The 11,286-nt window shown below is 36.7% G+C and overlaps 1 protein-coding gene across 3 annotated transcripts; it reads left to right on the top strand.

The window, feature by feature from the left end:
- The first annotated feature begins 1,151 nt into the window (after positions 1-1,151).
- Positions 1,152-10,570, top strand: LOC147544500 (SH2 domain-containing protein B-like). 3 transcript variants are annotated; one of them, XM_086673825.1, is made up of 12 exons: positions 1,152-1,563; positions 2,343-2,534; positions 2,825-3,040; positions 3,133-3,222; positions 3,364-3,441; positions 3,536-3,706; positions 4,036-4,431; positions 7,882-8,174; positions 8,328-8,490; positions 9,534-9,865; positions 10,120-10,185; positions 10,306-10,570. In XM_086673825.1, the coding sequence occupies exons 1-12, from the start codon at positions 1,411-1,413 to the stop codon at positions 10,334-10,336; spliced, it is 2,181 nt and encodes a 726-aa protein (XP_086529951.1). In that variant the 5' UTR covers positions 1,152-1,410; the 3' UTR covers positions 10,337-10,570. The 3 variants fall into 3 exon arrangements, 2 of the variants coding, with proteins under 2 accessions (XP_086529951.1, XP_086529952.1); XM_086673826.1 differs by having other exon boundaries at positions 1,166-1,563; positions 7,894-8,174; XR_015239849.1 differs by having other exon boundaries at positions 1,183-1,563; positions 8,328-9,066; positions 9,110-9,865.
- Positions 10,571-11,286: the final 716 nt, after the last annotated feature.

Below are 11,286 nucleotides of genomic sequence, written 5' to 3'. Positions count from 1 at the left end.
CCCAATATCAAGAGAGAGAAAAGTAAGTAGGAAGTCAGGCAAGTTGTTCCATGTGCGTGAATGTTTATGATGTCTCGCCCATTTAGCTAGTTTATCAATCTGATGATTTACAGTGCAGGGAATATACGTGAAGATAACTCTTTTAAATTGCGTGACGAGCTTTTGAATCTCTTCTGTGTGAACTTTAGATTGACAATGAATAGTCAAGTTGGGGTTGTGTAGATGTTCCACGATGCTCTTGTTATCGCTCTCGACGTGAAGGTATTCAATGTGCTGCTCTATAGCCCACTTTATAGCCCGTAATATCGCCTTGCTTTCACATTCTTCAGAGTTTCTTCCTCTAGTAGTTTCGGATAAGACTGCTATGAATTGTGCCTGGGGGTCGTGTATAATGCATCTTATTCCTGCCATCTCTGTAGTCTGAGTGTAAGAAGCATCTGTATTGATTTTATAGAAAGGATATTTTGGTGTGGACCAAGTAGTAGCTTGCGCAGAATGTTGCTTCGACTGAGCCTTTTTGTAGTTCATAATACGTTATATATGGTACATGTGTCCAAACCGAACAAATCCATAGTCGAAAAGTAGGGGTGTTCATTTAGTATCCGACCAATCCAATCCAATCCAACGGATTTGAATACCGATCTAATAGTATTCCGGATTGGTTCGAATGTTAAAATGACAAAGCTGAGTGTTTTGGATCGGTTTATGGATTCGGTTGACGGATAACCGAACAAACCGAACCAAACCATTTATTGTTATTTTTTATATATTATATATATTTATATATATAAATATTTATGATGGGAATGATGGACGGCTGAGATTTAATAGTTAAGTTAGTTACATGTTTGTTTATATTGTAGCTTAATGAATGTGTAACAGAAAGTAAATGGCGTGGAGAATTGTAGCTTAATTCAATAGTTAAGTTAGTTTCACGTTTTTAAGTTGAAAGTGCGAAATTTTATATATATAAAATGTCATAGTTCGAATGGGTAACCGAACCAAACCATGATCGGATTGGTTCGGATTTAGATTTGAAAAAACCGAACCCTTCGGCTTGGACTTTGAATTGGCCCAAAAAGTCGGTTATCCAACTGATGTTCACCTCTAACGAAAAGTATTGGTTCGGGTCTATACGGGCTCGGGAAGTTAAGCCAGCGGACATATTCCCACCCCTAATTTGTGAAGTAGTCGGTGAGGTGGGGTCCGAGTATGAGACTCCATCAAAAGACACAAAACTAACAGGAGAGAGAGAGAGAGGGAGAAAATTGGGAGGGAGGAAACCCCTACTTTCAGTTTGATTTCTTCTCTTTGTTGTTGTTGTTGCAAAAGGTGAGTCTAGGTTTATCTCTCTCTCTCTCTCCTCAATAGAGGGTAGGTGAAGAAGAATTGTCCATATAATCAAGAATCATGGCTTCCCGAGCTTCAGTATTTCGAGAAGATGATTATTCGTTGCTGAAAAATCTTAAGTTTGAGTTGGATACTGAAAAAGGATCATTCTCATTGTGTGTTTGGATTTACCTCTTGAAGTCTACTTCCTCTCCTGCTACTATCATTCGCCAGGTCTCTCTCTATAATCGCCTTATAGTTGGTTGTTCATACTAATTTTCCTCACTATGATCAATACCCATTCCCTAATTCAATGCTTTTGTAGAGGGTTTCATTTTGTATTCTCTGTAAGATATTATTTAGTGTCTCAATACCCAAATGTGGGGTTCATGATTTATTTTTTTTGGAGATTGTTTGTTAGGATGAAGTCATGAATCTGTGTATCTGGACTAAGAAAACAATTTCTGGCCAGAAGAAGCAATACCCAATTTCTGGTTTTACATGTGTATTGAGGTTCATAAGTCGTATAGTTTTCCCTGTGGATTCTTACTTAATCTTAAAATAAATGTGTTTCATCATGCTTTCCGGGTGCTTTAGTCGCGCAATATACTGGAATGCGCGTGGTTAGTTTTCGAGTCTGAAATGAGAACGGCAAGATTCTTGAGGATTTGGTATTTAAAAAAACCTCGTGAACAATAAGAAATTAAACACAATCTCATTTTCCGAATCTCCGTCCTTAGTTTATTATCTGTAAGGTTGGAAGTTAACTACACATGCAAAACTATCATATTTCAACCACAATCTGATTTTCGGTACTCCATGTATGTCTCCGTTTTCTTTTCTTCGGGAAGAAGAACAACTTAGTCTCTTGTACATCATTGGATGTGTTATGTGTCTATGAGGTCTCTCTGTCCCACTTGTCATTATCATGATAAATAAAACACACTTGGAGTTGAAAAATGGTTTGCTGCTCATGACGGAAAGACTGATTAATGCTTGTTATTGTTATCCAGTTGCGCTCAGAAATTGAAGGTGATGCTCCTTTCCTTGTGTTGAACAAGGAAAAGAAGTTGACACTGTTACCAGTGTCATTCCTACATGAAGAGGCTTCACAATCTGGGGACCCCACATCATGGACTGAAATCCCGTGTGTATCAGCTGATGTGGAGTTTCCGTTGGAAAAATGGGTCCATGTTGGATGTGAGGTCAGTTTAGTGTGTTCCCTTTGTCACTAATTACTTTTAGTTACTCTACCATTAAACCATGTTCTCCCAACTATAATGGGTTTTTTGTGTCTAAAGGGTGCTACTTATCCTCACTGTTGTTGTCAATTAGACCAAGGAGGCTGAAGGAGAAACAACAGAGCATAATACATCATGATTTCTGTTTTTGCAGGAAATTTGTCATATTTATATGTTACTTTTTGCGTTTGGCTCCTTTTGGATTCCGTAATCCTGGGACCCAAAATGCTAATGAGTGATTTTTTTTCAATTAGGTATCGACATGTCTTATGCGTCTTCACGTTGATGGGGTGGCAGTTGGAGAGAAGTCTTTTTCTTCTTTCTCAAATGATGATTCTGCTATGAATATAGATAAATTGAAAAAACTAACTTTAGCTGGAGCTGATGGTGATGAGGGGAAACTGCAGGGTTATGTTCATTATCCACGAATCTTGCTTCCGTCATCTTCTGTTAATAATCATTTTGTTGATGTGCGCGTAAATATTTCTATTATTACCTTGAAATTTTTTCTAGTTTCCTATAAATCCAATTATTACACCAGAAGAATTCTATATGATGGCAGAACCCGCCAATACAATTATCTGTTGATAGTTCATGCACCTCCGAGATTGAAGAAGGGGGAGACGGTGTCTGGAGCATAGTTGGTGGCAAGGTTAGTGAGATTTTTCTTGTACTTGTTTTGTTATTCTACATTCATAATGGAAATTTATCACTGTATCTATCCATGTATCTTGTAATATAGAGTTTATGTTTGCTTTCTTCATTCCACTAACTCACACTCAGTTTGTTTCAGGCATCTTGTCGGCGAAATTTTTCTTTGGATGTTGTTCTATTAGATGCCTTCGGTCATCCTGTAAACAAGGATATGGAGGTTTTTATTTTTCTCTAAATTCTACTTCAATAGTGAAAGTATTCTAATTGTTTTCTGAATCCGATTTCGTTGACTTTATTTGCTCTGTGTTCAGGTTGTTGCTTCGCTTCAATACGCTGACAATGGAATGCCTGTGGATAAGCCAAAATCAAATGATGCGGAAGCTTCTCTTTTAGCAAGCTATGATGGAATTGAATTCGCTTCTTCTGTACGGCCTAGCAAACTACTGCAAGGAAGGGCATCATTCAAACTCAAAATATCTCAGGTGCTTATATAAGATGACACTGCTCATGTATACTATACTATAACCAGGAAACTAAATTTCAAAATATTTTGGTCGAAATGACCGAAATATTCCATTTACATGCCTACCGAAATTTCCACCAAAACTAAAACTTCATTCCTTGACTATAACATATAAAAGAAAATCCGGTATATATTCCAGTATTATTTTCTAGGCTGCTATGCCTAGGTAATAGTGCTATTACGAGAGGATTTCAGTTTGACTAACAAGTAATAGACTTTTTCTCTTTTTTTGTTTAATCACTTTCTGATTAGTTGCTGATGTATTTATTTTTATCGTGTTTCTGTTAGCTATCCTCTAAATGTGACAATAGGCTATTCCGTATTCGGTTTGACTCGCCAAGAACCGGAAGATACCCTTTCCTTGAGGCATACTCTAATCCAATCCGTTGCATCTCAAGGAGCCGTAATATCCGTACTGCTCCTGCTGCATGGAGAAAATCTACCTCTCTATCTCTTGATGGATCTCAGTCATTGGGACTAGTTGCTGAGTTACCAGAAAATCAACTCAATGGTGGAGACGGTAACTGTCTGATCAAGGGCATCCAAGAATTAAAAACTAGTCAAAATCCAGTGTTGACAATGGCTGGTGAAGATTTAAATGGGAGAAACCAGGCTGATCCTAATTTTGATCGTCATTGTCATCATCCTCATGCTGGAATCAACTATTCCATAAGCAATAATCAGGTACTCTCTCTCTCTCTCTCTCTCTTCACCATCATTTGTGCTGACTATAAGAACAGCTAAAAGATCTAACAGTTCAAAAGAACTTAAGAACTAAACAGGGCCGGCCCCGAGGCAAAGCGGTCAATGCCTCGCTTCGGGCCTCAGAGCCAAGGAGCCACATCGGAAAAAAACTACTCGAGAGGCCAGCCACGTTCAAACTTATATAATATCAATGTGTTTATACCTCAAACAAGCTAGTACTGTGGCTCAATGGTGGAGGCTCTTTTCCATGCGTTGGAGGTCCCATGTTCAAACCTTGAAAGCAAAAATTTTCCCTTAATCTATTGCAAAATAATTTACAATTAAAATGGTGTATTAAGTTTGTAGGATTCAATCACTTGACCTCATACTAAATGGCCTTGAGAGATTACAAAATGAGCTACAATTAATATCTTGAATAAAGTACACACTTTATAAACCTTAATTATGTCTTGCACTGTGCGTAGTATCTTGAAGGAGGTTGGCTAACATCCATAGTATTCAATTATTAGGTTGGTTCAACAGGATTATGACTTCTTTTTGCATTTCCATTAGTATATCATTAACTAAAAATTATTTTTAGATTGTAGCATTTAAAAAAAGTACGGGTGACCAACTGACCACTTTGTTTCAAGTAGACACTAAATACCCTTGAAATATAAAATATAAGTATTAGAAACTAAATTGAAAAGATTCATCATTACACTTGGTACTCTGATTCTCGTCAAAACCTCATAGTAATCAAGTAGAATTCTTTTTTTTTCTTTTTGTAACTCTTCCGGCCTATTTGTTGTTTATTCACAATCGGTTGTTTGTCTTTCGTTTGTTTAACTCAAACAACTATGTATATACATCTTGTTTTTCTTTTGCTATCTTCAATTTGAGAAATAAATTCTAATGAGTTCATTTTATAATCTTTATGATCAACCTAGAACCATTTATATATTTTGAAAAACAAATGAAAAGGATCTGAAATGAATTATGTAGTAGTTCATAGACTACTTGTGTTTACTTAGTTTTTTTTTGAATTGTTCAGCATGTGGCTCGAACCCTTGACCTCTAGGTCCATTCCAACCAAGGGTTGTTGGCACAATTTTACTTAGTTAAGACTCTTAAGTAGGGCCACAAAATTTTAGCTCGCTTCTGCCACTGGAAATTCAGGGCTGGCCTTGGATAAACACTTGATGAGTCATACTTAGGAAAAGGATACCGAAAGAACGTAATGTGCTATCTAAAAGTTTTGTTGATAAATCTTGTGAACCAAGGATACGTGGAACGCGGTACGTGGTATGCTGGGTTGAGAGTATTCGGTACGGTTGAGGTATACTTTTTCGGTACGCTTTTTTGGTACGCAATTCGCTAGGGTACGCTATTTCAATACGCTATGTCGGATGCTCAATAATTCAAATATATATATATATATACATATATATGAAAGTAAACTCCTTAATTTGATTAATATATAAATATTTTAAAGTTGGTCACATCATATGCCTTGGCAAAATTCGGTTATGCTATAATATAATAAAAAAATAATTTTCTATTTAGATAAGAAGTCAAGTTTTAGAATAAAATTGATTGGGAAGTTTCCCAATGTATAAAGTTGCTTTTTCTTTTTCATTAATTTGGGAAACTTCCCAATACTTTCACAACTTCCAAGATTTGTTGCCTAAAGACCTTTTGATCTGTGCACATTACCAAGTAATAGATTAGTAAAGATCTAATGGTTTCAAGGGAATTCGAATTTCATAAGACTTCTAGTCTGACGGTCACAATATAATCTTACATATCTTTTAATCTGACTGTGAGAAAAAACACCTTTATAATAAACCCTAAACTCTTTGGTCAGAAACCCTAATATCAGAGCATCCCCTCTTCCTCCCTCAAGTCCACTTTCTCTCTCTATTCATCAATGGAGTCTGAAAATCACAAACTATCAGAGACATTCTAACAACGACAAACCTAATTACTGTCATCTTCCTCTCTTTATTCGACTTTGGGATGATGTGAAGATCTCAAAAGATAATACAGGTTTTCTGTTCTTTTTCTTTAAAAACTAGCATTTTTTTTCATTTTCCCCGTCATCTTCTTCAAAGTTAGGGTTCGCTCTTACCAGCGATCTGGTATGCGAACGCACCCTAAAAGGTTACGCGCGAACCAGATCATGGTACGTCACTGGTATGAGCGAATTTGGTAGCCTTGGGTCTGACCCAGTGAAAGACAATTCTGACAGGTGTAATGGAAAGATCAATTTACTATCCTAATACCGTTTAACCCTTCATATGGGGGTTTAGGAGACCTCCTAAGAAAAACAATTCACCTGGTTAAAAAAATTAAAACCTGACTATTGAAGTGGGTGATAACTATCAGATGCTTCACAACAAGGTTACCAGATTTGCTCATACCAGGGACGTACCGCGATCTGGTTTCGGCGTATCCTTTTAGGGTGCGTTCGATTACCAGATCGTTGGTAGGAGCGAACCCTAACTTTGAAGAAGACGATGGAAAAAATGAAAAATAATGCTAGTTTTTAAAGAAAAAGAACAGAAAAACATGTATTATCTTTTGAGATCTTCACATCATCCCAAAGTCGAATAGAGAGACGAAGATGATAGTAATTAGGTTGTCGTTGTTAGATTGTGATTTTCAGACTCCATTGATGAATAGAGCGAGAAAGTAGACTTGAGGGACGAAGAGGGGATGCTCTGATATTAGGGTTTCTGCCCAAAGGGTTTATAAATAAAGGTGCTTTTTCTCACCGTCAGATTAAAAGATGGTGATGTAAGATTATATTGTGACCGTCAGATTAGAAGTCTGATGAAATTCGAATTCCCTTGCAACCGTTAGATATTTACAAATCTATTACTTGATAACGTGCACATATCAAAAGGTCTTTAGGCAACAAATCTTGGAAGTTGTGAAAGTATTGGGAAGTTTTCCAAATTAATGAAAAAAGAAAAAGCAACTTTATACATTGGGAAACTTCCCAATCAATTTAATTCTAAAACTTGACTTCTTATCTAAATAAAAAAAAATATTTTTTTATTATATTATAGCATAACCGAATTTTGCCAAGGGATATGATGTGACCAACTTTAAAATATTTATAAATTAATCATATCGGTGAGGTTTACTTTCATATATATATATATATTTGAATTATTGAGCGTTCGACATAGCTTACCCTAGCGAATTACGTACTGAAAAAGCGTATGGAAAAAGTATACCTCAACGTACCGAATAGTCTCAACCCAACGTACCACGTAGCGGAACGTACCGCGTTCCAGGTAACCTTGGTCAGACCTGGGTCAACAGAGTCCCACTCTATGTTGTTCAGGGTGATTCTTAGGTCAACCTAACAAGGACTAGGCATCTTCTCTTTAACTTTTGCTATTCTTTTTGTTGTACTTAACACTTCATTTTTATTTGAAGTTCAAAAAACAGGGTGTGGATGCGCTTGGGGTGACCGAAGAGGTGAGACTTAAAATTACTGAAGGAAAAGACAACATTTTGGCTGACTCGGAAAGCATGCAAGCAAGAAAATTGGCTTCTGTAGTAACAAGAAGTACAGTTCCAATCTCAGATGCAATCATTTTTAAGTACTGTCTTGGAGGTACTAATGAAAGAGGTCTACTGCTAAAGGAGCTTGCAACGTCTGCTACTGATCACACGATGACAAATTTTGCTCAAGAGATTTCAACATATACAGGGTGTTCTCACCATCGGTAAGTTTCAAAAGCTTTCCGATGGGATCTCTTATACATATAATAATATATTCACACACATACATGATTGGCCGAGTTTTCATTAGAGTGACTCCCGTGTCACGCGAGCCAACTGCTTCGACTATGTGTACCTTACTGTTACTCTGCCATCAGATATCCAATATTAATAGCAAAGAGACTGGTTCAGGAGGGGATTGATGCATGGAACTTTATCTCTAAAGGCAACCTTCATATTCTTTGGGAAAATGCAGTTTTCGAGATTGAACAACAATTCATGAAGATCTCACGTTGCACTACTAGGTGTTTAACGGGACAGGTTAGTTTTTGATTAATCACTAAAAACATTATTTTTCTGATCTCTCCTCTCTACTAAGATCTGATTCAGAGTTTATTTACTTGCTTAGAGACCATGATTTGGTCAAAAATAGTCAATGGAATAGGAATTTTGCGTGTTTGTTTTTACTAATGCACCCACTGTTGTATACAAATTTTGAGAATCAACAACCCACAATTAATCATCTTACTCTCCCGTATTGCTAGGGTGACTCTTTCTTCGGACCTCACCCTTTGTTTCTTTTCTACATTGCACCAAAAGGGGAATTCATGACCATCTTACTCTTCCATAGTAAACCTTTAATGTGGACATTCAATTATTTAATTGACTAAAACACTATGTATAATCTATATGTAGCCATATTCTATAGTCCTATATATTAAAACAGGTCAGTCGGTTATGTGAGGTATAAGTTTGGCCGTTCATTTTTATTGGGCTTTTGAAGATCACATCTGACTGCTGGTATGAAATTCTATTGGTGCAAATTAAATCAATATAGATGGGTATTAGTGTAAATTTACCAAAATCGGTTAGGATATCCCTACAATAACAACCCACGTATTTCTCTCCCTACCCACGATTTTATTTACAACTTATTTAGTGTGTTGGTTAATATCCATTCTCTATTTCTTATCCTTTTTTATTTTCTTTCCAAAATAGACATGATCTTTATTACTATTTTTTCCATCTCCAGAGGGTTCTTAGGAATGTCATTTGGCGTTAGCCAAGAGGGATCTGTCGCGTCCGTAGGACGCGGAGGAAACCTAGTAAGAAATGAAATGTAATAATGTGTTAACTGTTAAGTAATGTTTGTGTCTCCGCCTGTGTAGCCGCCTTGCCCTACCCTTAGACTCCTTTGCTCTTCCCAGCTTTTCGCCTCAAACATCTTTGATTCTTCCTTTAACGAAAGCAAAATCAACTAATTTTGACCCAAGTATCCTTGAAAAGCCAAAGTCAGGGAGAACATACTTAGATTTAATTGTACCCAGAAAGAAGGTCACCTCTATCTCTTTTGAACATTTCAGGATCTTGAGCTTCTACGAAAAATTGCTGGATGTCGAGACGTTATGACCCGAGAAAACTTCAACAAGATGTGGTATTGGTTATATCCTGTGGCTTTTACACTATCTAGAGAAAGTATAAATGCGGCATGGGCATGTATGTCGCCAAAATGGATAGAAGGGTTGATTACTAAACAAGAAGCAGAAGCTTCGCTAAGATTCCAAGAGCCCGGGACATACATACTGCGGTTTCCTACTTCACGGAGTTGGCCTCACCCTGACGCTGGTAGCTTACTAGTTTCTTATAGCGATGCCGATCGTGATCTTCACCATAGATTGCTTTCTCTCGATAATAGGTACAATTTTCAGTCTCATTTCTCAAAATGATCAAGACGAATATGTGTATCACGTCTCCAGTTAGACCCTTAAAGAAGGAACGTTAGAAAGGACATAACAGCCTATTTTCAGTGAAGGGTAGTTGTTTTCCCCACAGAAAACTGTCCCCTAGTACTGTTAATTGAAGTTTGTTAAATTCTAAATGAATTTTCTTTCTCTTTTTTTTTTTTTTTTTTTTTTTTTTTGCTGAAAGTTCTCTCTTTTGTTGGTACAGGGAAATGAATCAGATGCCGCTGCAAGTATTATTACGGGAAGAACCACAACTTCAAGTATTGGGATGGTAAATGAACCTCACATTTTCATTTTTCCTCGGTTCTTAGAAAAGTACAGATTCTGAAAAATTCATTCGTAAAGATAATCACAATGACTCCTCTATCACTACTCTTCTATTTGAATGCAGGGTTAGAAGAGAAATCCCTAGTTTTCCTTGAGAAATTGCCCAAACAAAGAAACCTTCGTCATTGGAAAGAACGGTCGATCTTCCCATGTTTTGTATTTTTGTGGTGGTTTTCATGGATGAAGGAGCGAGTTCTTTTGAGGGTAGAACTTCAAAATGGGGGAAGTTAAACTAGCTAAATATTAATGTAAAGAAAAATAGAAAAAGAAATCACATTTCGTGCTAAAATGATTTCTTCAATAGTGAAATTTTAGTACCAGTTGGAAAAGATTGTGGATGATGTCCTACTTTGTAGATCATTTTCACATATCTAAAGTAGGGTGTTACTAACAGGCACCGACAGCAACCCTATTGATGGAAAGAAGAGTCATTGTTGTCTTTCAACCACGGGAGGATACATCTCTGGTGGCTGCCTGAAAGTAAACTACTCTAGAATGGTAGACATGACCTTGAATGCTTTACAATCTCTATTAAATGCAGTTATGTTTGGGACACAGATCTGAAGTGTCACCATTTACATACATCTTAATATTTTGTGTTAAAATGGCATCAGCGGATTAAGTTTTAGTCTTGGACTCCTTGGGCAAGTTTGTGTAACTATATATATATTCAAACAAACTATGTGCAAATATGTGAAACATTCTGACATACACATACTCGTGCAAGCATTAGGTAAACCAGTTAGAAAAAAAAAAAAAAAAAAAAAAAGGAGGTTGATATAGGCACAAAAGGTTTCATTTGGTAATAGAGCACTTTTGTAGGAAAAAAAAGGTCAGCGCTTTGGGAAAGCAAAATAGTTCTGGGGTGTGAAATTTTAAAGGGAATATGTAAAATTTTGAATTTTTTTTTTCGGAGAAACACAGTTTATGGGGAATACATTTTACCAAGTCCAACTACTATTTACCTTTTTGGGATAGGTCCTTCTCTCACAATTTAACTTAAGTCCCACTTTTCCCTCTTGTTCTTACCTTCTTCTTTAGCAGT

The sequence above is a fragment of the Eschscholzia californica genome, unplaced genomic scaffold (genome assembly GCF_041429995.1).
Source record: "Eschscholzia californica isolate CP2 unplaced genomic scaffold, dmEscCali1.0.p SCAF_4, whole genome shotgun sequence".
Lineage (NCBI taxonomy): Eukaryota > Viridiplantae > Streptophyta > Magnoliopsida > Ranunculales > Papaveraceae > Eschscholzia > Eschscholzia californica.
Note: the sequence above shows the minus strand (reverse complement) of the source record. Positions and strands in the feature narration are given on the sequence as shown.

Coding starts and splice junctions, on each gene's coding strand:
- LOC147544500 (XM_086673825.1), top strand. CDS start 1,411: ATGGCTTCCCGAGCTTCAGTATTTCGAGAAGATGATTATTCGTTGCTG. Junction 2,535..2,824: donor GGGTCCATGTTGGATGTGAG/GTCAGTTTAGTG, acceptor TTTTTCAATTAG/GTATCGACATGTCTTATGCG. Junction 8,491..9,533: donor CTAGGTGTTTAACGGGACAG/GTTAGTTTTTGA, acceptor TGAACATTTCAG/GATCTTGAGCTTCTACGAAA.